General features: G+C 45.2%; 1 protein-coding gene across 6 annotated transcripts in view; it reads left to right on the top strand.

Moving 5' to 3' along the window:
* LOC143838578 (1-phosphatidylinositol 4,5-bisphosphate phosphodiesterase zeta-1-like) overlaps window positions 1-25,420 on the top strand; it is a 54,832-nt gene that overhangs the window by 5,023 nt on the left and 24,389 nt on the right. For 4 of the 6 annotated variants that reach the window (XR_013231425.1, XR_013231426.1, XM_077340110.1 and 1 more), the window contains exons 3-9: window positions 1,487-1,718; window positions 12,993-13,194; window positions 15,129-15,273; window positions 16,118-16,270; window positions 18,624-18,848; window positions 21,053-21,209; window positions 21,974-22,090. Coding sequence is in view for 4 of the 6 variants with exons in the window: in XM_077340110.1 (XP_077196225.1) it covers window positions 1,487-1,718; window positions 12,993-13,194; window positions 15,129-15,273; window positions 16,118-16,270; window positions 18,624-18,848; window positions 21,053-21,209; window positions 21,974-22,090 (1,231 nt within the window). In the remaining 2 variants the exon portion in view is untranslated. Of the gene's footprint in view, window positions 1-1,483; window positions 1,719-12,992; window positions 13,195-15,128; window positions 15,274-16,117; window positions 16,271-18,623; window positions 18,849-21,052; window positions 21,210-21,973; window positions 22,091-25,420 lie in introns of all 6 variants that reach the window. The other 2 variants (XM_077340113.1, XM_077340112.1) reach the window with 2 other exon arrangements.

Below are 25,420 nucleotides of genomic sequence, written 5' to 3'. Positions count from 1 at the left end.
AGGGTGAACCCTATGGCGTTTTACCCAGCAGAGGTCTCCCCTCCTCAGCCCCTACTGTCCTCAAGCTCGATCCCCCCAAATCTCTTGGAATTTATGTACCCAGATTTGACAACCCTAGTTACAAGAGAAGCTAGGACCACACTGAATTCCTGGAAACGGCTCAACTGACAAAATAACAACATACACCTTTAACATTGGAGATTCATGTGCAAACGCAAGCTTTTAGGATACAGCACAGACATTTTCCATCGTGATCTGTCTCCATGGGGACAATCATTCTGGAATGAGCCTCTCACCTCTAAGCCCATGGGATGGAAAGGAGAAAATTCCCCGTTGCATCTACGGTACATAGGAATTTCTCCATTGCTCCTTAGATGACAAAGAAGTTTCTCTTGCCTGGGCCAGAACTCTCAGCCCATCGAATAGCGGTGAGTTGGCATTGTGCCACTCCCAACTCCTTACAACATCTTTGCTCTGGGATGCGGCGAAAAGTTGGAGATGCGAAGCAGCTAATGTTCTCGTCCTTTCCTCCTTTTATCCTCACAGTCTCTGGTTAGGCTGAGAATGTCATTGGCCAAGGTTACCTGGTAAGATTCCATGGCGGAGTTAGATCGCTGACTTTTGTGAAAGTAGTCTGAAATAAATGGCTTAAGAATTTCAGTGTATGTTGATGCGGCGGGTAGGAGCGGCAGGTTCTACTCTGGCAAGCCGGGTTTGATTCCCCATTCCCCCGCATGCAGCCAGCTTGGGTGACCTTGGGATAGTCCCAGTCTTCGCAGAGCAGTTTCTTTCAGAGCTTTTAGACATAAAACATCTAATAGAGCTTCCATTGTGCTCTAGGGAGGGAGATCAAGATCCAGATCTCCATATGGCTTGAAACCTATTGGGTGACCTTGAGCCGGTCACTCCCAGCTACCTTGCACATTTGTGAGGCAAGGAACATCATCAGATGACGATGCTGGAGAGTCAGAGATGTACTTTTTAGGATAAGAAGAAGAAGAAGAAGAAGAGTTGGTTCTTATATGCCGCTTTTCTCTACCAGAAGGAGGCTCAAAGCGGCTTACACTCGCCTTCCCATTCCTCTCCCCACAACAGACATCCTGTGAGGTGGGTGAGGCTGAGAGAGCCCTGATATTACTGCTCGGTCAGAACAGTTTTATCAGTGCCGTGGCGAGCCCAAGGTCACCCAGCTGGCTGCATGTGGGGGAGCACAGATTCGAACCTGGCATGCCAGATTATAAGTCCGCAGTCCTAACCACTACACCAAACTGGCACCTGATGCTGTTTTGGGTAGAGTAATACAGAATGCTGTTTTATTGCTTTGTGCTTATTGGAATTGTGTGGCTTTTAATGGTTATGATAATAAATAAAAAATTAAAAATATATAAATGTTTTTTTTCTATTTTATTCACAATTGTTTCTTATGTGAAGTTAAGTCTTTGTCCATAATTAGGATCCTTCCCCCCTCTTTTTTTTTTTTAAGTAGGCAAGTGATACACTGAAGACAGGACATATCACAATAGAGGATTTTAGAGGAATTTATCGGGCTATAGCGCACAGATGTGAAATTCATGACCTCTTCAAAATTCACTCTCGAAACAACAAAATTCTTCAACTTTCAGATCTGGTTGGATTTCTTAGGAATCAGCAATTTCAGACAGACGCTAGCGAAACAACTGCTTCTGATCTCATTGCAAAGTTTGAACCCATTGAAGAAGGTACTCTGGACTGTTAATGTCATTGCGTAGTCTTCCTGCTGTAATGTTACAGTTCTGTTCATAATTCATATGTAGCCATTTTTACTTATTCAGCATGGCCCTATGCAAGTTTATTTGGAAATACACACCTGGACCTATGAAGGTGCCATATACTGAACCAGGCCATTGGTCCATCAGTGTTGTCGTCTACAAAAACTCACAGTGGCTCTCCTCGATTAAAGTTCCTCCCCTCCCCTCCTACTTGATCCCTGCAATTGGTGATGCCAGGGATTGAACCTAGGAACTTCAGCCTGCCAATCCGGTGCTCTACTACTGAGCCAACACCCTCCCCTGAACAAATGCATCCTGTTAAGTTAAATGGACTTATTCCCAAGTAAGCCATGCATAGGAGTGCTGCCTTAAAGACCAACTATTGTAATACCAGTTAAGATAAATGTTGACGTTGTATTTGCTTTTTATAATCATCATAAGGTAGTGTCAGACAGCTTAAAGCCAATGCGTGTGCAAAATAATACATCTTTGCTAAGAAAATGTCTCTGGATGTAGGTCAGACCCAATGCATAATACTTCTGTAGGTGAGGTGTTCTATATTGTAACGTACCGCCCATACAGATCATTCCAAAGAGCCATACAGGATTTGCGAAAAGTAAGAAACTAGAAACTTGGCACCCTCACTGCAAATGTGTTGCGAGCCAGCTACATAAGCTGCTGTAACTGGGATGCCACTAATCAGACGGAAGTTAATCTTGTACACCAGCTTTTCTCAGGAAGCCCCCGAAACATTCTTCAGCCTTCAAGGAACCATAGAAGTAGCACAATGGTGCGCAATATGGTTGGGAAGCAGAGCTGTGGACACACCCACCTGGGGCCCCTCCCCTTCCCCTCCAGGACCAACATCGTTCATTTTGGGAGGGATAGCAGGTCAACATGACCATATATCATCATATCACCTGATAAATGTTTAACGTTTTAAAGATGTATCAAAGATGTAATTGTCAGTCAGTCAGTCAGTAACCTTTTATTGGCATAAATAAAGATGTAATTAACTCCCAACGATTTGGAAAACCCTTCAGGGCCATCGAGAAACCCCAGGGTTTCACGAAACCATGGTTGAGAAAACCTGTCCTATACCAATTGGAAGGGCTGCGTTGTTGACTGACAGCAACCCTGGCAGACCAAGGGGTAGGAAAACACCTGGTACCTGAGAAAATCCAACTTGATTAGCCACGGGATGAATGCAAATTATGCACCTTTCCACTCCTTCTCTACATACTTATCTATCTGCCTGATAGCTAGTCTCACTGTGTACTGTGTTCAGTGGGGATCCAAGCTCTGGCCTTTCTTGACCCAGTTATCAGAAATGGGAAGTGCCGGGGATTGAATCAAAGGCCTTAGTCAATGACAGCATTTGCTTTATCATGAAGATGGGATATCATGAAGATGGGACATGACTCAGCAATTGAGTGTTCTGTTAAACATGCTTTTGTAGCCCAGCTTTGTTCACAAGTGCCATGAGCACAGAATTTCAGGGAAAGCTGTTTTTAAGATAGGATCCACCGCGAGAAGATAAATTACTACTGGCGGGTTAAATGCACAGTGAAATTTAAAGAGCTGGATCTTTGCCAGAGTCAACTATTGTCTCTTTGGACTGAGCTGTCCTAGAATTACAGTAAGTTAATATTTTGTGTTAAAGTGTGTTGCAATTTGCTTTTGTTTTACGGAAGGAAGGTATTTTTCTGTGCCAATAATGTAGTAGAGTGATCCTGTCTTGCAAACAATATTTTCTCAAAACATGTCTTCCTTTTGCCTCGAAATGTGTCGGGTTTCAATTTCAGACATTAAACCTTATTATCATTTGTTAATCCGCTGAGCAATTGTTTTATCTTCAAAACTGGGGGGGGGGGGACTAGGCACGGTAATTGTATATTATGCTTGTGTCTATGACCTGACACAAATCCCATTCAGACATAACTGACGTGTCAATTAAGTTAATATTCGCTGTGCATCACTGGAACTTGGGACTTTGCGCAGTGTGCTTTCAAAATCATAGATCAATATTCCATGCAACAATCAACCGCATGAGCTGAATAGATTTTGACTGCTGGTTCTTGATTGACATCAGCCATTATCTGAGAGCCTTATTCAGCCCTGAGGTGTCAATATTGCAGTTAGGCTCGGTACATAATATAAAGGTTTTTCCCCCCCAGATTTATTGTCAGTGGAAATAATCCTGTCGAATACTCACAGGCATATACATTTATCTTAATTAACGGTTATGCTAATCCCGAGAGCTAGTGCACCCAAGAGTTCCTCTGCATTGAGGTGACTGGGGAACCTGGCATACTAGAGAAGAACCATTGTTCACTACCTGAAGGAGTCTCAAAGCAGCTTGCAATCTCCTTCCCTTCTTCTCACCGCAACAGACACCCTGCGAGGTAGGTGGGGCTGAGAGCTCTGACAGAACTGCTATGTGAAAACAGCTCTAACAAGATTTTAACTAGGTCACTCGGCTGGCTGCATGTGGAAGAGTGGGGAATCAAACACAGCTCGCCACGTTCGAAGCCACTCCTCTTCACCGCTACACCAAGCTGGCAATTTACTTGGAAAGGAGCTCCTTAAATGGGAATTACAGTTAAAGAAATGTGCAGCCTGATACACAGAGAAAAAGTAATCATAACGTTTGAGGACGAGGATCTGGGGGGAAACAAGGCAGTAGACCCTATATGAGAAACTTACGGGCTTTTCATCATAGGTAACGGCTGGCATGTTATAAGAGCTAGCTTGGTGTAGTGGTTAAGAGCAGCGGACTGTAATCTCGAGAACCGGATTTGATTCCCCATGCCTCCACATGCAGCTAGCTGGGTGAGTCACAGTTCTCTCAGAGCTCTCAGCCCCACCTCACTCACAGGGTGTCTGTTGGGAGGAGAGGAAGGGTAGGCAGTTGTAAGCCACGTTAAGACTCCTTTGGGGAATAAAAAGTAGGCTACCAACCCCGCCCCCAACTCTCTCAATTGACAATGCTATTCTAAGCATAGAAAGAGGTAACTGTTTGGAATTGCACTGCAAATCATAGAATCAGAGTTGGAAGGGGCCATACAGGCCATCTAGTCCAACCCCCTGCTCAACGCAGGATCACCCCTAAGCATCCTAAAGCATCCAAGAAAAGTGTGTATCCAACCTTTGCTTGAAGACTGCCAGTGAGGGGGAGCTCACCACCTCTTAGGCAGCCTATTCCACTGCTGAACTACCCTGAACATTTTTTCCTGATATCTAGCCTATATCGTTGTACTTTTAGTTTAAACCCATTACTGCGTGTCCTCTCCTCTGCAGCCAACCGGAACAGCATCCTGCCCTCCTCCAAGTGACAACCTTTCAAATACTTAAAGAGGGCTATGTCCCCTCTCAACCTCCTTTTCTCCAGGCTGAACATTCCCAAGTCCCTCAACCTATCTTCATAGGGCTTGGTCCCTTGGCCCCAGATCATCCTTCTCACTCTCCTCTGTACCCTTTCAATTTTATCTACGTCCTTGAAGTGAGGCCTCCAGAACTGCACACAGTACTCCAGGTGTGGTCTGACCAGTGCCGTATACATATGGGACTATGACATTTTGTGATTATGAAATCTTGGGACTATGAAATCTTGTGGAGACCCTCTTTTACTAGTGCAGCTCTGGGAACTGCACATACAGAATGGATTGTGCCCTTCCCTGTTGCATAAGAGCACCTTTGTCTCGGTGGTTTATTTACTTCCAGAAGAGAAGAGGTGGTAGGAAATTATCAATGAAAATGTACCACAGGACACTGTGCAGACCCCCTTCCCCATTTTTATTTCGCTCTAGGATATCTGATACAGCAAACAGCCTAGATGGCCTGTATGGCCCCTTCCAACTCTATGATTCTATGATCATATTGTTAAATTAGGATGGGTTTCAACTGAGATTGTTAGCTTGTTTTGTTCCTGAGGCTTTGGGAAGATCGGAGTATTAAGCAACAGCAGGCAAAAAAAGCAGAATTAATAAAATGGATAATGCTAGAAGTGGAAACCTCCTCTTACGTGAACATTGTTATCAAAGACTAGGCAAAAGAAGGTCTCCTTTTGAGGAAGAGTCAGGCTGAAACTTTGGCAGTTCTCCAGACTGTTGCTCAGTGTACCCTTAAATGGGCATAAGTTTTAAAAACAAATCTGTAACCACTCTGCAGAGCGGTATAAATCTTCAGCAATACCAGGGCTCTCTCAGCCTCATATCCCTCACAGGGTGTCTGTTGTGGGTACAGGAAAGAGAAGGCGACTGGAAGCCGCTTTGAGACTCCTTCGGGTAGAGAAAAGAACCAACTTCTTCTTCTTCTTCTTCTTCTTCTTCTTCTTCTTCTTCTTCTTCTTCTTCTTCTTCTTCTTCTTCTTCTTCTTCTTCATTGGCACTTCAATCAATAGGACATAATTCATCCTGCCAATCGCTAGAACGAGGACTTCGATTCATGCCCACAAATACTTCTTGGTTCTTGCCACAGGCCAAACGCCAGATGGAGTCGGATCAAAACAAAAACACAAACACACAGCCTGAAACTGTCGTCGAAAGCAGGTGTTCTAAAGAGCCCAGCAATGAAATTGCCGATGAAGTCCCATCTTAAATTATAGGGATTCGAAGGAAAACAAACCCTAGTCAGACTGATTCTGTATCAAACCAGAGTATTTAGAATCCATCATGGCTAGCTTCACAGAAACAACAACCAAACCAGAAAATAATAATTATCGCTTCATAAAAACATATAGAAGAGATGAAAAAGAGAGGAAAGAAAACAAGGGATATGATTGGTTGTTTACTCCTCTTTCTAGAGGAGAAAAATTTAAGTGTTCAACACTGTACAGAGGCAACTGGGAAAAGGAATTATTGAAATATATAGTGAACTAGAAGACAACTCGTGTTCTATGTAACATGGTTCTCTGAAATAATGAGAAAAATGGAAAAGATAAGCATAGAATCCTAGAGTTGGAAGGGGCCGTTCAGGCAATCTAGTCTAACCCTCTGCTGGAGAAGTATGTCCAGCCACTGTGTCAAGTCAATATAAGCAAGCAATACGAGTTAAATTAGGATTCTCAATTAGTTCACCTTGAAGCTGGGGGCACCTGAAATATTGAACTGCTAGGTGTAGAGAATGCGTTAACAGTACTATGGGAGTACTCTTTCACTACTCTCTGTTGCTCGTGCTTTTTGCAGCATGTCTAGGTTAGTTGAATGAGTATTGGAATGCTTGGATTTGAATGGTTGGATCATCTCCGCTACTGCATTTGCCACTACTGTTCATGCCTTCCCTTTTAGAAGGATAGCAATCAAAAGTGCAATCCCAAACAGAGTCCGCTGAAGTCTATGGGATTAAAATAATGTAGGGTTGCCAGCCTCCATGCGGGGCCTGGAGATCTCCTGAAATTACACCTGAGTACCATGGCGGAAATGACCTCTTTGGAGTCCCTCCTCAAGCTCTACTCCAAAATCTCCCAAGATTTTCCCAACCCATTGTTGGTAACCTTACAATGTAACTGTTTAGGCCTGGTCTGCAGTTGGCTTCTAGTCCAGTCTACTGTCCAGTATACATCTCTCATTTTCTATATTCTGTGAACTTAGATTGTGAATGGTGGGTAGAACAGACAGTGCTTGGCTCTTGTGGCCCTTTCTTGCATGCCCTTCGCCACTTTGGGACTGAGAAGCAAATTTATTTCAGGCCAGACTGGCCAGGGATTGTTTTTTTTAAAAGGGGGGGCATCATCTGGACATTGGATTGGGATCACTGTGGGCGGGCAGGTAGTTGTGAATTTCCTGCATTGTACAGGGGGTTGGACTAGATGATCCTGGATTCCCTTCTGTGCTTCTATATACTATGCCGGGGTAGTAAAAGGGTTAGGTAACATCGATATTGCTGGCAGGGGCTCATGGGAATTGTAGTCCATGTACATCTGAAGGGCCGCAGTTTGACGACCCCTGTACTACACACACACACACACACATATATGCACACACAATATATATACGTATATACCCCTCTCTTCCTCTCTTTTATATGTCTATACCTATATATATAAACTGCTCATACACCATTCACACACAGTTCAAAAACTTCAAGCAGGAGATAGTAGAGAAGAGGATAATTAAAATATAAAGAGGGTTTATAAAAAAAGACAGAAGGAACATGTTACCGGGACCGTTTCAAATCAGCCCAAGGAAATGACATAGTAAAAGCTGACTACCGATACAATTTTGGGTATTGCAGAGAAATGTTACAAAGAGGCCAGGCATGAATTATTCACACTAGTTAGGACGGAAAGAGAAGTTCTGGTTGCACCCTCATTCCTGCAGCTGACGTAAAACACGGCAGAGGCCATGGGTGCTCTTGTGCCAGATCCTGCCCCAGTTGGGTGACCCTGGGTGAGTTCACAAGACTGCCAGTCACCCATTAGCTGGAACAGAATGACCGCATCTAGCCAGTGGAGGCCTGTGACATCCTAATATCCTAATGAAATACACTCCCATTAAATTCTCTCTCCTCCTGAACCACTGTGACAAACACTCCAAAATCACTTTGGGCGTCACCCTGAACACCCTATTCCAGGTGACACTTTGGAATACTTCCCCCCCCCCCCCAGTAAGGATGCCAGAGTATAATATATGCCATTTTAAAAGGGGAAGCAATAAATCTCTATATCGATGGTACCTAACCCTTTGTAAGCCCAAATACATCTATAATATAGACTATTATCTTTATAGGAGGGGGAAAATGTTGTGCAATCCTCAAAGAGCAGTTCTTCTGTATATCATAGAATTATAGAGTTGTAAGGGGCCATACAGGCCATCTAGTCCAACCCCCTGCTCAACGCAGGATCAGCCCAGAGCATCCTAAAGCATCCAAGAAAAGTGTGTATCCAACCTTTGCTTGAAGACTGCCAGTGAGGGGGAGCTCACCACCTCCTCTAGCTCTGCCCTGTAATACATCATCATCATCATCTTCTCCTCCTCCTCCTTCTTCACCTCTTCCTCCTCTTCCTACATCATCATCATCATCATCATCATTGTAGCCTGCCCTTCTTGGTCAGTTCAAGGCAGCTGAGAAGAATATAAAATGTATAAAACCCCCACAATTTACATAGATAATTAGTTTAGTTTATTCATTTTCTATACTTCCTAGAGCTCTGAGCAGTATGCAGCCTATTGCACGTTCAACCACATTTTAAAGTACACCAAAGCAGAATTAAAACGATTTAAAATAGCGGCAAAAACTTTGAATAAGCTGTTAGCAGTTCATAGCTCCCGCCGTCTAGCTCAAGCCAGGTGGTTGTCCAGATCTTCCACAATCGAACCATGAATGATGGTAGGTGGGGAAGGTGGAAGCCATTAGAATTAGAGGTTTCATATTTCATCGGCCCCAACCAAGAGCCTGGCGGAAGAACTCCATTTTGAAGGCCCTGGGAGCAAATAAATATCATTTAGGACTAAAATTAAATCCTTAAAAGCCACCTCCTAGAAACCATGACAGAGAGCAGTTTAATGGGTGCAGTAATGTTTTGTGAGTGGGGTTCTTGGGCAGGCAGCCATTATGCGTAGTGATTCTGAGTTTTGGACTAATATCTGGGAGACCTGGGTTTCAATCCCCACACGTGCTATGGAAGATCACTGGGTGATCTCAGGCCAGTCCTCCTTTCTCAGCCCCACCTACCTTGCAGGGTCGTCGTGAAGATAGAATGGAGGTGAGGAGAAGGACATAAGCTGCTAAGCCACCGGGAAGAAAAGTTGGAGACGAATTAATTGAATGAATGAATGAATGAATGAATGAATGAATGTATGAATAAATAAATAGGGTTCAATTATAGAAGGAAAAAGTGGGTAGATTATATCTTAGGACCTCCTGAAATTGCAACTGCTTGGTGTGGTGATTAAGAGAGGCAGCCTCTAATTTGGAGAGCCAGGTTTGATTCCCTGCTCCTCCACATGCAGCCAGCAGGGAGACCTTGGGCCAGTCCCAGTCCTGTTAGAGCTGTTCTCATAGCAGTTCTGTCAGAGCTCTCTCAGCCCCCACCTACCTCCCAGGGTGTCTGTTTTGGGGAGAAGAACTGAAGGCTGCTTTGACACTCCTTCGGGTAGTGAAAAGAGGAGCATAAAAAACCAACTTCTTTTGGTGAACCTTCTGGGTCACCTCACCTCAGTGCGAGAAGTGCTAGTCTTCTGTCTTCTGATTTAGGGCCGGTGATACAAACACTAATGCTGCATCTTGTCCTAGAGAAGTGGAGCAGAGTCTTGCATCTCTATAGCCGTTCAGGCTGAAGAATCTCCGGATGTTTTCCCAACCTGGTGCTTCAGCATTTCACCGGTGCAACCTCGTGCAGCCGTCCCTATGGCTTTTAGCATGCCGCTGAAAACACCATGCTGGGTTTATTGCCCTCTTTGCCCCTCGATTTTAAAAACATAGCTTATACGGCAGAGCCCTGTTGGGCAGGGGTCCTCCTGGCTCTTAAAATGCTAGCTGGGGGAGCTGTCGCTGCGCTCCTGCACTTCCTGCTCGACAAGCGGGGTGAAAGGTCACTTCGCTCTGCCTCTAGGAGCCCAACTCTGCTGTCACTTTGAAGCCAGGAACTTGCTTTTTATGCAATTAGTTCCAGTCCCACAATCCCAGAAGCTCTGACGCAGAGCAGTATTTCCCCCCCTTCCCCCCCAAAAAAAGATGTTTTCTTCTTCCCAAAGGACTCTCCGCCGACAAAACTGAGGCTGGGAATCAAAGGAAAGGACAGAATTAAAGATAAAAACAGCCTTTGTGTGGGCCTGAAGCTGGAGAAGCTCTTCCAAGTTCTGAGGACGCCGAGCTCTCTCCATTCTTTTTCTCTCTTCTTGAATGGCTCCGCATCCCTCTGTCCCAAGCACAAGGGCGTTCAAAGACGCAAACCGTGTTGCACTGTGCACTGTGCTGCTTAGGAAATCGCTTGCGTGTCCTCGTGTGACCCCGGAGATACGGAGCTGGTCTAAATCCGGAAGGTATCGACTTGCCCACTCACCAGCCTAAGTCGGCTGCGCAGTAGAAAACGAGGTGCTACAGCACGACTGCAATTAAAAACAAAAGCCTGCAATCGGGAGGCTGTTAAAATCTGAACTCCACAACACGGATCGATCTGGCCCCTATTTATTTATGATGATGATGATGATAATGAAGAAGAAGAAGAAAGAAGAAAGAAGGAAGAAGGAAGAAGGAAGAAGGAAGAAGGAAGAAGGAAGAAGAAGAAGAAGAAGAAGAAGAAGAAGAAGAAGAAGAAGAAGAAGAAGAAGAAGAAGAATTGGTTCTTATATGCCGCTTTTCTCTAACCGAAGGAGGCTCAAAGCGGCTTACAGTCGCCTTCCCTTTCCTCTCCCCACAACAGACACCCTGTGAGGAGGTGAGGCTGAGAGAGCCCTGATTTAGAAATAAACCTATCACCCACCCTTTCTCTTTAGACGCTGGACAGAGTACATCATAGTGAACAGACAACAATAGAATATATATAAAATCGTAAACACTAAATATAGTTAAAATACCAAAGAAGGATAGTTGCTTTTTATACCCTGCTTTTCACTGCCCAGAGGAGTCTCAAAGCGGCTTACAATTGTCCTCCCTTTCTCTTCTCGCAAAGGAGACCCTGTGAGGGAGGTGGGGCTGAGAGAGCTCTGACAGGACTGCTCTGTGAACACAGTACTATCAGTGCTGAGGAGAGCCCAAGGTTACCCAGCTGGCTGCATACGGAGGAGCGGGGAATCAAACCCGGATTGGCAGATTAGAAGCCACAGCTCTTAATCAATACACCACGCTGGCTCACCAAGCAGCTTAAAAACAATTAGGTTGTTATTATCTGTTCTATTATGTATGTATGTTGGAAAGGAAGAGGTGGTAGAAAGTCCTACTAGCCCATGATATAGTTGGGGTTTTGAGGGGATTACATGAGGGCAGAGCGATACCGTGTTAATAGTTTGTCAAGGAGTTATAAAAAATGTGCTTTCTTTCTCTCTTTCCTCCCCCGTGCTCCCTCCCCCTGTTTTCCTTTTAAGCAAGTGTGGCTCTCTGACCCTTCTCCTTATTCTCGACGTGTTAACAGCACTCCAGTTCCTTTCATGGTTCCCTTTCTCAAGGATTTCCCACAGACTCCCTCTCTGTCATGTTGCATCCCCCCCCCCCCGCTTTCCCTTTTCAGTTGTACAGTCATCTGGGTGAATAACAATACATTCCATAACTCTGGCAAAGTGAAACCTGTCCCCCCGCCCCCCCAAAAAAAGGAAAAAGAAAAAAGCTTAGGGTAAAACCTTAGCGTGGACAATTTGTTGTCTGCCACGAGCCAGACTCGGCAGTGGCGGGAAATCAATTAAATTATTATTATTAATAAAAATCAAATCATGGAATCATAGAACAGAATAATAGAAACATAGAGTTGGAAGGGACCTCCTGGGTCATCTAGTCCCACCCCCTGCACTATGCAGGACACTCACGACCCTCTCGCTCATCCACTGTCACCTGCCACCCCCTTGAACCTTCACAGAATCAGCCTCTCCATCAGATGGCCTCTGTTTAAAAATCTCCAAAGGTGGAGAACCCACCACCTCCCAAGGAAGCCTGTTCCACTGAGAAACCGCTCTGACTGTCAGGAACTTCTTCAGGATGTTTACACGGAATTTCTTTTGAATTAATTTCATCCCATTGGTTCCGGTCCGTCCCTCCAGGGCTAGAGAGAACAACGCTGCTCCATCCTCTATATGGCAGCCTTTAAAATACTTGAAGAAACTGTTCATCTTGAAGATGCCGCAGGAAAAATTAAGAGTGGTCCATCTCCAGGTGATGCCTGGAGATCTCCTTGAATGATAACTGGTCCCTAGGCTACAGAGATCACTCCCCCTGGAGAAAATGGCAGCTTTAGAAGGCGGACTTCATAGTATTATACACCGTTGAGATCCTTCCTCTCCCCAAACTCCTCCCTCCTCAGGCTCCACCCCCCCCAAATTGACAGGCATTTTCCAACCCAGAGTTGGCGACCCTATGTTCCCCAGAGGGTGCAGGATCACATGAAATAATCTACCTTAAGTTATTCCGTCTTTTCAGATGAGCAATGGAATCAGAAGAATCCAAGCCTTTGTAAGGGGCTATTCAGGCATACAGGTGCTGTATGCTCAGAGCACAGAGCGTTATCAGAGTGGAGGGTTTTAATTTTGCATGTTCTAGTATTGGCAATATAATCTTATTTCCCTCCTCCCCCCCCCCCCATGCTCTGGTTTCCAGCGAAAAGGAACCGAGAGATGACATTTGAAGGATTTCTAAGATACATGAGCTCTGAGGACTGCGCGCTCTTGAAAGAGGAACATCGCACGGTTTACCAGGATATGACCCGTCCGTTATCCGAATATTTTATTTCCTCCTCGCATAACACCTACCTCATATCTGACCAGCTGATAGGGCCGAGTCACCTGTGGGGCTATGCAAGGTATTTGCCTCCATTCAAAAAAAAAAAATCTTAATGAAATAAGAGATAGTTAAAAGCTTTAGGTAAGATGGAAAATAGGTAAGATGGACTACAATTCCCACGAGCCCCTGGGGGCATCTGGAGAGCCGCTGTTTGGCCACCCCTGCCGTAGGGTTTTCAAGGCAAGACAACCATTCAGAAGAAGGGATGGGCGCGAACTGGGGCATGAACCGAATTTTCCCATAAAAATGCCCCAAGTCGTGCTCCCCGTTTCAGTTCAGGGGTTCGGCTGAAAGCCCTGCTCCCTGCAAGCTATTTTAGGACACTGGTTCACTTCCTCTGCTTCCAAAGGTTGAGGCCTAAGAATACCACTGAACTATGCTGGCCTCCCTGCTATATGCATGAATGAATGAATGAATGAATGAATGAATGAATGAATGAATGAATGAATGAATGAATGAATGAATGAGCGAATGAATGAGCGAATGAATGAGCGAATGAATGAGCGAATGAATGAGCGAATGAGCGAATGAGCGAATGAGCGAACAAATGAACAAATGAACAAATGAACAAATGAGTGATGAAAAATAGCTTTGCCTATATTTTATTCCATTTACAAACCCCTCAAAAGAAAACTATTTGTAAAAGTTAGGACTTGCTCCAAAAGATAAGCAGAAAAGAATTTGGCTTTAATGTTAGAGACACACTGCCAGGTTTGTATCCTGGCTCCTTGGTTAGTTATGGAATTACCAGGTCTCCTGGAGAGGCCAAAGTGGGATGGGGGACGGGGGGACAGAAGGGCTGTCAGGTCCGGGTTGGAAAATGCCTGGAGAATGGGGGGTGGAGCTTGGGAGGAGAGGGTCCTCAATGGGGCACAATGCTAGAGGGTCTCCTCTCTCTCCAAAGCATCCATTTTTCTCCAGGGCACTGATATTTTTATTTATTTATTCTTGCATGTCTGCCCTTCTTTACGTACACTTCACCATGTAGCAATGTTATTAAGTCTGTGGGCAGTAGAGATAAAGAGAACCAGTGTGGTATAGAGGTCACCATTGTAGCATCGTAGAGTTGGAAAGGGCCAGACAGGCCATCTAGTCCAACCCCCTGCTTAATGCAGGTTCAGTCTAAAGCTGGGGTGGTCAACCTCCAGATGTCCATGGACTACAATTCCCATGAGCTACTGCCAGCGTTTGCAAATGCTGGCAGGGGCTCATGGAAATTATAGTCCATGGACATCTGGAGGACCACAGGTTGACTACCCCTGGTCTAAAGCATCCAGGATAAAAAGTTGCTTGGAGACCTCCAATGAGGGGAGTTTCCCACCTCCTTAGGCAGCCCATTCCACTGCTGAACTACTCTGATTGTGAACATTTCTCCCCACCCCCAATATCTATCTAGTACCGTTCCACATGTAGTTTAAACCCATTACAGCAAGTCCTCTCTGCTGCCAACAGGAACTGTTCCCTGCCCTCCTCTTAGCCATACTGAACATTCTGAAGTCCCTCTGCCTTTCCTCAGAGGGCTTGGTCTCCAGACTATACCTCGGTTCAAATCTCTGCTTCCCATAAAAACATATTAGGTGGACCTTGGCCAGTTGTTTCAGCCCACCCCACATCTCAGAGATATAAAGGGGAAGATGAAGACTTTGGGGGGTGGATCCAGGAGTGGATGGGATTTACGGTGGGGAGAAAGCTAAGTGGAGTATAATGCTATGGAGTCTACCCTCCAAGCAGCCATTTTCTCCAGGGGAACTGGTCTCTGTAGTCTGGAGATGAGAAGTAATTCCAGGGGATGCCCAGGTCCCACCTGGGGACTGGCATCCCTGACCTCAGCAGACCATAACAGGATTGTACCGCATCATCCTGGGATCTGCTCTAATAGAGTAAAGCATTTTAGGGAAGCCATCCCTCCCTTGGCTTTTCTGCCTCCCCCACCTTGGTGATTTGTTTTTGAAGCGCTCTGATGAAAGGCTGCCGTTGCTTGGAAATCGACTGCTGGGATGGTCCGAATGGTGACCCAATCGTGTATCACGGACACACGCTAACGAGCAAGATCAGTTTTAAGACCGTCATCCAGGTGATCTACAAGTATGCCTTTCTGGTAAGTCCGTGTGTGATAAATGGGTTTGGAGTTACAGCAGGGGGGCTGCCCCTTTTCCAGGGGGGTCAGATCTCTGTTATCTGGAGATCAGTTGTAATCCCAGGGGATCTCCAGGTCCCATCTGGGGATTGGCAACCCTACATATGTTTGTTTATTTTTTTAAACGGGTTCTAACCCTCTCACACTGAAACCAAATCTAGATTTTTCTATTTATGACATTTGGTTTGCAGTCCGCTGTGCCTCCGTCAGGCTTGTCACATCCCTTCTGACTGCTGGCAGGAGGTAGGGTTGCCAGATCCAATTTGGGAAACCCCTGGAGATTTGGGGGTGGAGCCCGGGAAGGACAGGGACCTCAGTGGTGTTGGAGTCCACCTTCCAAAAGAGCCCTTTTCTCCAGGGGAACTGATCTCTGTAGCATGGAGACGAGCTATAATTCTGGGGATTCCCCAGGTCCCGCCTGGAGGCTGGCATCCCTAGTCTCTGTGTTAAAGTCTCCTGGGAGGCTGGTTGGAATGTCAATATCCACTTGCAGTGGTAATAACAATCATGCCACCACCCAGTCTATAAGGGCCGCGGCGGTAATTTGTTTCTTCCACAACAGGTAAGCCCCTTCAGGGGTAGTCAACCTGTGGTCCTCCAGATGCCCATGGACTACAATTCCCATGAGCCCCTGCCAGCGTTTGCTGGCCGGGGCTCATGGGAATTGTAGTCCATGGACATCTGGAGGACCGCAGGTTGACTACCCCTGAGCCCCTTGTTCTTTTTGCAACATTCTTCATTTCCATTTTGCACACTTCTTATCCATGCGCAGGAGTTTTAATAGCTTTGAAAATTGTACTTCCAGGCCTCTGATTATCCCGTGATCGTGTCTTTGGAGAATCATTGCAGCCCCAAGCAGCAGGAAGTGATGGCTGATTATATGAAAACTATCCTGGGCGACAGGCTGGTGACCACTACAGTTGATGGGACGATGCCGAAGGAATTACCTTCCCCAGAGGTAACGACATTGATATGGGTGTTGTTTTTTTTTTGCTAAAAATAACAAGGAAGGATTTTTTGTTTTGTTTTGTGGTTGGTTTGGTGGCCTCCTGACAATTTTGCAACCTTGCCCCCCTTAAAACATTGCTATACTTCAGCTGATGAAACAGAATTAGTCTCCCAACTCGCGGAAAGCATCCTTTTCCCATGTAGTGGCACATGAATAGGGAAGATTCTGCATCCCCCACTGAGATGAAAACAATCTCTCTACAGGCTGAAGCATAGAGAGGAAGCACAGGGCATCATGCTGTACTTTTGGATCTTATTAGAATCATCCAATATACACAGTCATGATTTATGGCTGCCTGAAGGCTGAGGATGCAAGAGATCCTTATATTTATCTGCTACGCGACGTTAATTTTTTCTTTTTTTTGCGGTTAAAAATGTGCAACGTGGTAGAAAAGGACTAAGGAGGAAATGGTGCCTTTTTCAGATTCTTCAGGTGTCTCCCAGGAGCTCAGTTTCAGCTCCCTTGACAAATTTTCTCTCAAATCGCTTGAAAATTGTTCCTTGAAAACATTTTCCCTGCACGCTTACCCAACCCAGACAGCAAGAGTGGAAAGAAACAGTATAACATCCGAGCAACAGAAGAACTACACGTTCTGTTTCTGTAATGGCTAATGCGCTACAAGCCATAAGAACATCAGACCAATCCTCCCAGATCAAACCAATGGTCCATCTAGTCCAGTCTCTTGTCTCACACTGTGGCCAACCAGTTCCTCTGGACAGCCAACAACAGGGTATAGAGGCAACAACAGGGTATGAACATCAGAAGAGTCATGCTGGATCAGACCAATGGTCCATCTAGTCCAGCATCCTGTCTCATAACATGGCCAACCAGTTCTTCTGGACAGCCAATAATGGAACATAGAGGCCAAGGTCTTCATAAGAACAACAGAAGAGCCCTGCTGGATCAGACCAATGGTCCATCTAGTCTAGCATTTTGTCTCACACCATGGCCAGCAAGTTCCACTGGACAGCCAACAACAGAGCATACAACATCATCACAAGAACATCATAATATCTGAAGAGCTCTGCTGGATCAGACCAATGGTCCGTCTAGTCCAGCCTCCTGTCTTACTCAGTGGCTAACTAGTTCCTCTGGACAGCTAGCAACAGGGCATAGAACATCATCATAAGAGCTCTGCTGTTCTTTTTGTCCATCCTGAACCTACTCCCCAGCAAATTCCTGTAGATTTGAGGGTGGAGTATGTAGAGGAAAGATGTTGAGGACAGAAAGGACCTCAGTGGGGTGTTATGTCAAGCAGCCCAGAACTGAAAGGTGACTCCTGTGGGGCCACAGAAAGCCTTGGGGCATGCAGCTCCACAGCTACGCATCGGTGGCATCCATAATCGGCGAAATACAGGGAAATGCAGGTCTGAGGATGTTCAGAGCATCATTAAACATGGCATCTAGCCCAGTGCCTAGGACTGTCAGTTGCAAGTGGGGAAATACCTGGAGATTTTATGGGTCGAGCCTGAGGATGGGGTTTAAGGAAGGAAAGGGCCTCACTAGGATACAGTGCCATAGAGTCTGCCTTCCAAAGCAGCCATTTTGTAGAACATTTGACCAAGAGAGGAATGGGTTTTCTTTTTCTTTTCTTGAATGCATTAATACAAGCACATGTAAAGGAATGAATTAAAGATTTCCTTTTTCTTTCCTTTGATGGTTGAACTTCGTAGCAATTAATGATGTCATACATGACAAGAAAGGGTATTTCATCAGTTCACATGCCAGCCCCTCCCCCCAATCCTCTGGGCTCCCCTTCTCTCATTTTTCAGCCCGTGTCCCATTTTGAATGTGCCAGGGCCTCCAGAGGAGGCCATATGGCCCCCATTGATAATGTTGGTCAATGGTTGGCTTAGACCATGGCATTATCACCACTGTTATTGTTGTTGTTAGGTGTGAAGTTGTGTCCGACCCATCGCGACCCCATGAACAATGATCCTCCAGGCATTATCACCATAGCTTGTGAGAATACAAACTGAGAAGTGTTATAGGACAATCCTGAATATAGCTAATTTACGTCAAAATGCCTTTAAACTGGAGTCGCTCAGCATCAGATTGCACCCTTAAGGATATTTCCTGGCAGCCACAGAGAGCTCCTGGATTCTGGGAAGGGAAAGGATCTTGCAATTTGAGCAAGATCTGAATGTTCTTGCATTACAAATGGCTTTAGCCTAAAAGACTGACATAGAATCATTGAGTTTGAAGGGACCTCCAGGGTCATCTAGTCCAATGCATCATGGCCTACCTTTTGGCTATTATCATTGGCAGTCCTTAACTCCCTCCCATTATCCTCATCCTACAGGACTTGAAATTCAAAATACTTATCAAAAACAAGAAACTTGGGACACTCGAAGAAACTCTCGACCGAATGGGCACAGACTTCCATGGTCAGACGGGGGAATTCGAGGAGGTGGAAACCACGGATGATGAACTTGACGACGAACCTTCTGCATCTGCCAAGCAGCCCTTGCTTAAAAAGAGACGGTCATCTTCGAAAGGGGCAGGTCCTCCTCGGAAGAAACAAAAAGTAAGTAGTGAAGGCTCTGAACCTCAAGGAACCCCCCTGAATAAAAAAAAAAACCTCTAGCCAAGAAGATCTAAATGTTCCAGAAATTTTCTTCTGCAAATAAGAATTCATCAGTTCGTGACTTTGAACTATTACTGCATTTACACCCCCGTGCTGCCTGGGGTCGTGACAGCAAGGCAAGCCTCCTTGGCAAATCCATCAGGCTGCCAAATTAGAACAATGGTGGTGAACAATTGGGGATTAGGCAGACCCTTCTCCTTGGAACCCTTCTCCCTGAGGAGTTACGGGAGATCTCGTCCCCCTTGAGAGTCAGGGTGGTGTAGTGGTTAAAGGGCAGTGGACTCCGATCTGATGAGCCGGGTTTGATTCCTCACTCCTCCTCCATATGCAGCCAGGTGGGTGGCCTTGGGCCAGTTCTCTCAGAACTTTCTCAGCCCCACCTACCTCACAGGATGTCTGTTATGGGGAGAGGAAGGGCAAGACGTTTGTAAGCTGCTTTGTGACTCTTGAGTAGTGAAAAGAGAAATAAAAAACCCAGCTTTTCTTCTTCTTGATGTGTCACTAGGGTGGCAGACTATCTATCTATCTATCTATCTATCTATCTATCTATCTATCTATCTATCTATCTATCTATCTATCTATCTATCTATCTATCTATCTATCTATCTACCTATCTACCTATCTACCTATCTACCTATCTACCATCAATCCATCAATCCATCAATCCATCAATCCATCAATCCATCTATCATCTATCATCTATCATCTATCATCTATCATCTATCATCTATCATCTATCATCTATCATCTATCATCTATCATCTATCATCTATCATCTATCATCTATCATCTATCATCTATCATCTATCATCTATCATCTATCATCTATCATCTATCATCTATCATCTATCATCTATCATCTATCATCTATCATCTATCATCTATCATCTATCCATCCATCCATCCATCCATCCATCCATCCATCCATCCATCCATCCATCCATCCATCCATCCATCCATCCATCCATCCATCCATCCATCTATCATCATCTATCTATCATGTATGTATATATGTATGTGTATACCTCTACCTCTACCTCTACCTCTACTTCTGTCTGCCTGCCAACAGCGGTTCATAGAATAAAATGTTAAAAACCAGTAAAACCCCATAAAACCCCCACATACAATAAGTAACAATCGGCGATAGCATCTAATCGATGGACCCCCTCCCTCCTGGTTCAGCCGGAGGCCAAGTCTTCTTCCACTAGGGAGTGGATGCAGTTCTACTAAACCGTGGGAAGGGGGCCTAGTTGGGGTGCCGGGGTTCTGCCCTGGCCTCAATCATGCGCCTGGCGAAAGAGCTCCGTCTTGCAGGCCCTGCGGAAAATATTTTTGGGGTAAAGATATTTATTTCTTTATCATTTAAATACATTTATAGGCTGCCCTTCTTGAACCCGTCATCCGGGGGTGGCAAACGGCATCTGGCCCACTTAATATTTCTGGTTAGGCCTAGGAGGAGGAGCTGGTCTCATGGCTTAAGTGCCACTCAGCGCTTAACACCCAGTGTATTATTGGTCATTAAAACTGCTGGGACTCGAAGGCTTGCTGAGCCTGCTAGTCTTCGGCAGTGGATGCAAGACAGAGGGAGACCAATCGCAGCATACATGCTCACCTGGGGCCCCTCTCCTTCCCACGCCCATCATTGGCCATTTGGGAGGGGGGAGTGGGTCAATAAACCCCAGGGTGAGCATACAGCAGGGGTAGTCAACCTGTGGTCCTCCAGATGTCCACGGACTACAATTCCCATGACCCCCTGCCAGCGTTCGCTGGCAGGGGCTCATGGGAATTGTAGTCCGTGAACATCTGGAGGACCACAGGTTGACTACCCCTGGCATACAGGATTCTCGCTGAGGACCCTAAGATACTCAAGGGCACAGCCACGAATGGTTTTGTAGCTCAAACCAGCACTTTGATTTATGCCCCAAAATGAAGCAGAAGCCGCTACAATAAATTACGGGTCAAATATATAAGCAGTCAGGAGTCACAGACTGAACTGAACTGAAACTTCCCATTGGTCTTTGAGAGCAGTTCAATGAGCACTATATTGCAGTAAGAGGATGTTGTTTTCAGCTGGTGTCCATTTTGAGGAAACGTGGAAAGGAGGACCAAGCCCCACCTTGAATCTTCTCCCCTCTTGTTTCTAGATAAAGAAGGTGAAGATCGCTCTGGCTCTCTCGGAACTTGTCATTTACACCAAATCTCGTAAATTTGTCAGCTTCGAAGACTCGAGAGAGAATCAGAAGTTTTACGAAAACCACTCCATGAGCGAGGGCAAAGCTCGAAAGACAGCAAAAGTGCAAGGTAATGCTGGAAGTTCGCCCCGACAAAGCAGATCTCATTGCTTAAGATATCAGTTTTATCAAAACTCTTTATGGTCTGTCCTCTCCTTGAACTAGGCTTGCCAACCTCCAGTTGGGGCCAGGAATACACCTGGAATTACAGCTGAATTCCAAATGACAGAATAGTTCCCCTGCAGAAAATGGCTGCTTTGGAACATGGATTCTGTAGCTTTATCCTCTACAAAAGTCCCCAGTCCCCACCCCAAATTTCCAGGCCTTTCCAATCCAGAGTTGGCAACCCTACCCTTCACCAGCAAGCTTGTAGCACAGATTCCACATTTACCACGAGTGCAGTTGTTCCCATTTCACTGCATCTAAAGATTTGAGTGAGTTGGGTGTCTTTGGGCCAGTTAAGGCTCTCTCAGCCCCACCTCCCTCACAAGGTACCTGTGGTGGGAAGAGGAAGGGAAAAGCTATTGTCAGCCGCTTTGAGACTCCTTAAGGCAGATAGTATAAACCCCTGTTTTTCTACTTCTGTCAGTACCATGGATTTCAATATGCTTCTTGGTATTAAATGTCTAAAAATGTGCACTGAATTCAGTAAGGAAGATCTTTAAAAACACTTGTGGAATTTGTCAGAAGTCCACATGAGAATATGGTATCATCTTATCATGCACATAAATCAAGATTAAAATGGTAAAAGTACAAAATCAGAGATGTTATATCAGCTGGGGCTATTTTTCATGCCACTATTTATAACATGCTTATGGAAATGTCTCTTGGCAGCTACTGAGTTCATCCAGCACAACGTCAGATTTCTTTCAAGGATCTACCCCAAAGGGACACGGACAAACTCTTCCAATTACAATCCTCAAGAATTCTGGAATGTCGGGTGCCAGTTAGGTAGGTGAGGGGATTTCAGATCAGAAGGAGATATATATATTTATAATAATGTGTATATAATGATGCAATTGATATATGATGTAGTTTAACTTCTTTTGTTAATCAACTTTATGGCCCTTTACATTTTGTGAAATAAGTTTTTAGGTTGAATGGGGCCCTTCTAAACTCTCTTATTAAGCAAGAACGTGGGCTAAACTCCCAATAAAGTCTAGGAGATGTAAGTAAATGCACATTAATGTAGGTTTCTGGACAATTAATGTTTTATCGTGATAAAAATTTACTTATAATGGATGCTCTAGGCCAGGGCGTTCCAACCAGGGGTCCGTGGGGGCTCCAGAAGGGGTCCATGGTCTTTCCCCTCCTGCCTTAATGGACTCAGCCACAAGCTCGGGAACTGGCTGCTTCCCTCACTCCCTGCCCCTGGCATGAGTTGTCTCATGGTGTCTGCGCTTAGGAGGGGGACAAAACCTGCATGCTTACTCCTGCTTAAACCACCTTCTATCTCCCCCCCCCCAGCCCTTGTCAAGTCTGTCTGTTAACATTGCTTCCAGTGACATGTCACTTCTGGGGGTGTGGCAGGGAGGTGTGGCCAGGTGACATCACTTCCGGGGTTCCTCGAAGTCTGAAAAGTTATTTCAGGGGCTTCTCCACTGTCAAAAGGTTGCAAAAGACTGGTCTAGGCTGATCCTGCATGGAGCAGTGGGTTGGACTAGATAGCCTGTATGACCTTTTACAGTTCTATGATCCTGTGTTTGGTCTCCGGGGTTGCCGTCTCTAGATTGTGAAATGCTTGGAGATTTGTGAGTAAGCTAGGAAAGGCAGGATTTGGGGAGGAAAGGGACCTCAGCGGGGCACAATGCCTTTGGCACCACTTTCCAAAGCAACCATTTTTTTCAGATCCCCCTAGTCAGGAGATCAGCTGTAATTCCGGGAGATTTCCAGGCCCCACCTGGAGGCTGGCAACCCATTGTCTGCCAAACACAGTGTTCAAAATCAGCCATCAGGCACAGAGAAGGAAGTTAATTTGCAAAAACAAAAGATCTGCTCACTTATTGATGCTGATTTTACAAATATTGCAGCTTATATCCATTCCAGGATATCGCAGGGGAAAGGTAGAGTCACTCTGGATCAATCATGCATGTGGCAGAGGGAAAATTTAAAGCGCCCCAAATCAAAATGGAAATTGAATTCAGTGTAGATGGGAGGGATTTATACGGACTAGGACTGGGTAGAAAACCTCATGCAGTCCTGGCCTAAGCAGGTCTGCCTAGATTACTACTTAGATCTTCTTAATGGGGCTAATGTTCTTAGAACTACACTGCTAGGGGGTCTCACTCATAAGTAAGAGTATATAAGTCTGCAGCTTTAGTTTACATGTGGTGGATTCAAAGTTTTAAGTTTTATGCTACTGGATTGTGTTTCGTTGCATGCGATTGATTTTTAAATGCTTTAATCTCCTCACTTCCTGAGAAACCTTGTAAAATACATTGGGTAAATAACCATTTTTTATTTTAAAAAACCAATATAATACACACACTTTTTGGGTGCTACATCCTTCGAACAACAATGCTGCTACAGCAATGAAACATATAAAGTAGAACCTGATACGCTCAACGCAAAATTATTAGTATGCCAACCACATGCAACTGCAGCACAGTTGTGGAAACAAACAGGTTAGTGTGGCCCTGCAACTCTTTTGTTTTATTTACGAAGTAGATTTGGGAGGGAGGGGGAGCGGTGATTTATTTGCAAGAAGGAAATTCAAGGTGATGATTTAAACAATGTTATCATTTGCATTATGTCTCTTGACACACTCCATTAAACACACACACACACACATGCACACACACTCAGAAGCAAGATTAGGGAATCCAGAAAGCTCTTGGAGACACTACCCTAGTACTAGAGAAACAGGAACTGGCAATAATAGTGCTAAATGACTGAATCAGAATTCATTCATATTAAGAAAACAGCGACTGTTCTGCTGTGCAAAACTGAATGATCGATACCCACGCAATCCAGAATGTTTTCAGACTGAACGGCAGCAGGAGCTCCTTGCGTGCGTGGCAACTGAGATGTGCACACTGATCTCCTGTGGTCAAGTCCCCGATCGTATCGTAGGAGCCCTGAGGTAGCAACTTGCGGTGTAGATACAAGATGTCGTGAAGCCTCCAATTAATCTCAGTCAACCACAGCCTCCTTTACGCCTTATCTCACCTCCAAAACGACTCCCCTCTAAGCACAACTATGCATATTCATTGGAGAGAGGTTGTGGCTTATTGGCAGAGCATCTATTTGGCATGAAGACGGTCTCGGGCTCAATTCTGGGCACCTCCAGTTTGTAGGACCAGTGAGTTAGTTATGTGAAAGACCTCTGCCTGAAACCATGAAGATCAGCCACCAGTTTGAGTGGACAATATTGACCTTAACAGGCTGATGGTCTGTGGTTCAGTGTCAGGTAGCGTCCTAAGTCCACAGACATCAAAGATGGCTACAGTCCACCTCGGCTTGTCTTCCAAAGGTTAAAAGGGTCAGGGAGTTGGTGATGTGAAAGACCTCTGTCTGAGACATGTAGATCTGAAACCAGTCTGAATGGACAATATTGACCTTGGAGGACTGATGGGTCTGTCATTCAGTGTAAGAGAACTTCATGTGTTCTTGTGTCCACATACTTCAACAGCTATGGTTAACCTAGGTTGTCTTTAAAGCAGGGTCCAGGAACCCACCCCAATCCCTGGTTCCAGATTCTGCTTAAATGTCAGAGCATCACTGCAACAACACAGTATCTTACTTCCTGTGCAGTGCCAGCAATGTGACCTGGGCCTGCTTTTTCCTCCTGATAACTCCTCTGACAACCCTATAACCAGATCACACAACACCAGGAAATGCCAGAAGTGAACGATTGTAAAGCTGAAAGAAAGAAGAGAAAGAGAATTGTCCAGAGCCTCATGACAGGTATCTTGCTATTTGATTCATGACATGAGAGCTCTGGTCAGATAGCTGCTTATCTGGGTAGCCTTTAAATCTGCATAAAAAGAGGACGCATGAAAGAGCTCCGGAACTCAGTATAGAAATTACAATGAAGAAAAACGTGAGGTGCAAATTCAGAAGCCCCAGCTCTACACAGACAAAGTCTTTCTGGAGTAAAAGTTCTCAAGAATCTGTCCTACCAGCCTGATGAAGACAAGACATTGAACCTTGTGAACAAACAAGCTCTGCACATTTCCAGAGAAATAAGCCGGTGCCCTATCAGTAGACAACTGTGCCATGCACAGAAGGGGCAAACGGTGACTCCTTAACTGGCTGGCACCACTTGTCCTGCATTGTGGC

Source organism: Paroedura picta, chromosome 5 (assembly GCF_049243985.1).
Source record: "Paroedura picta isolate Pp20150507F chromosome 5, Ppicta_v3.0, whole genome shotgun sequence".
Lineage (NCBI taxonomy): Eukaryota > Metazoa > Chordata > Lepidosauria > Squamata > Gekkonidae > Paroedura > Paroedura picta.
This window is presented reverse-complemented; position numbering and strand designations above follow the sequence as displayed.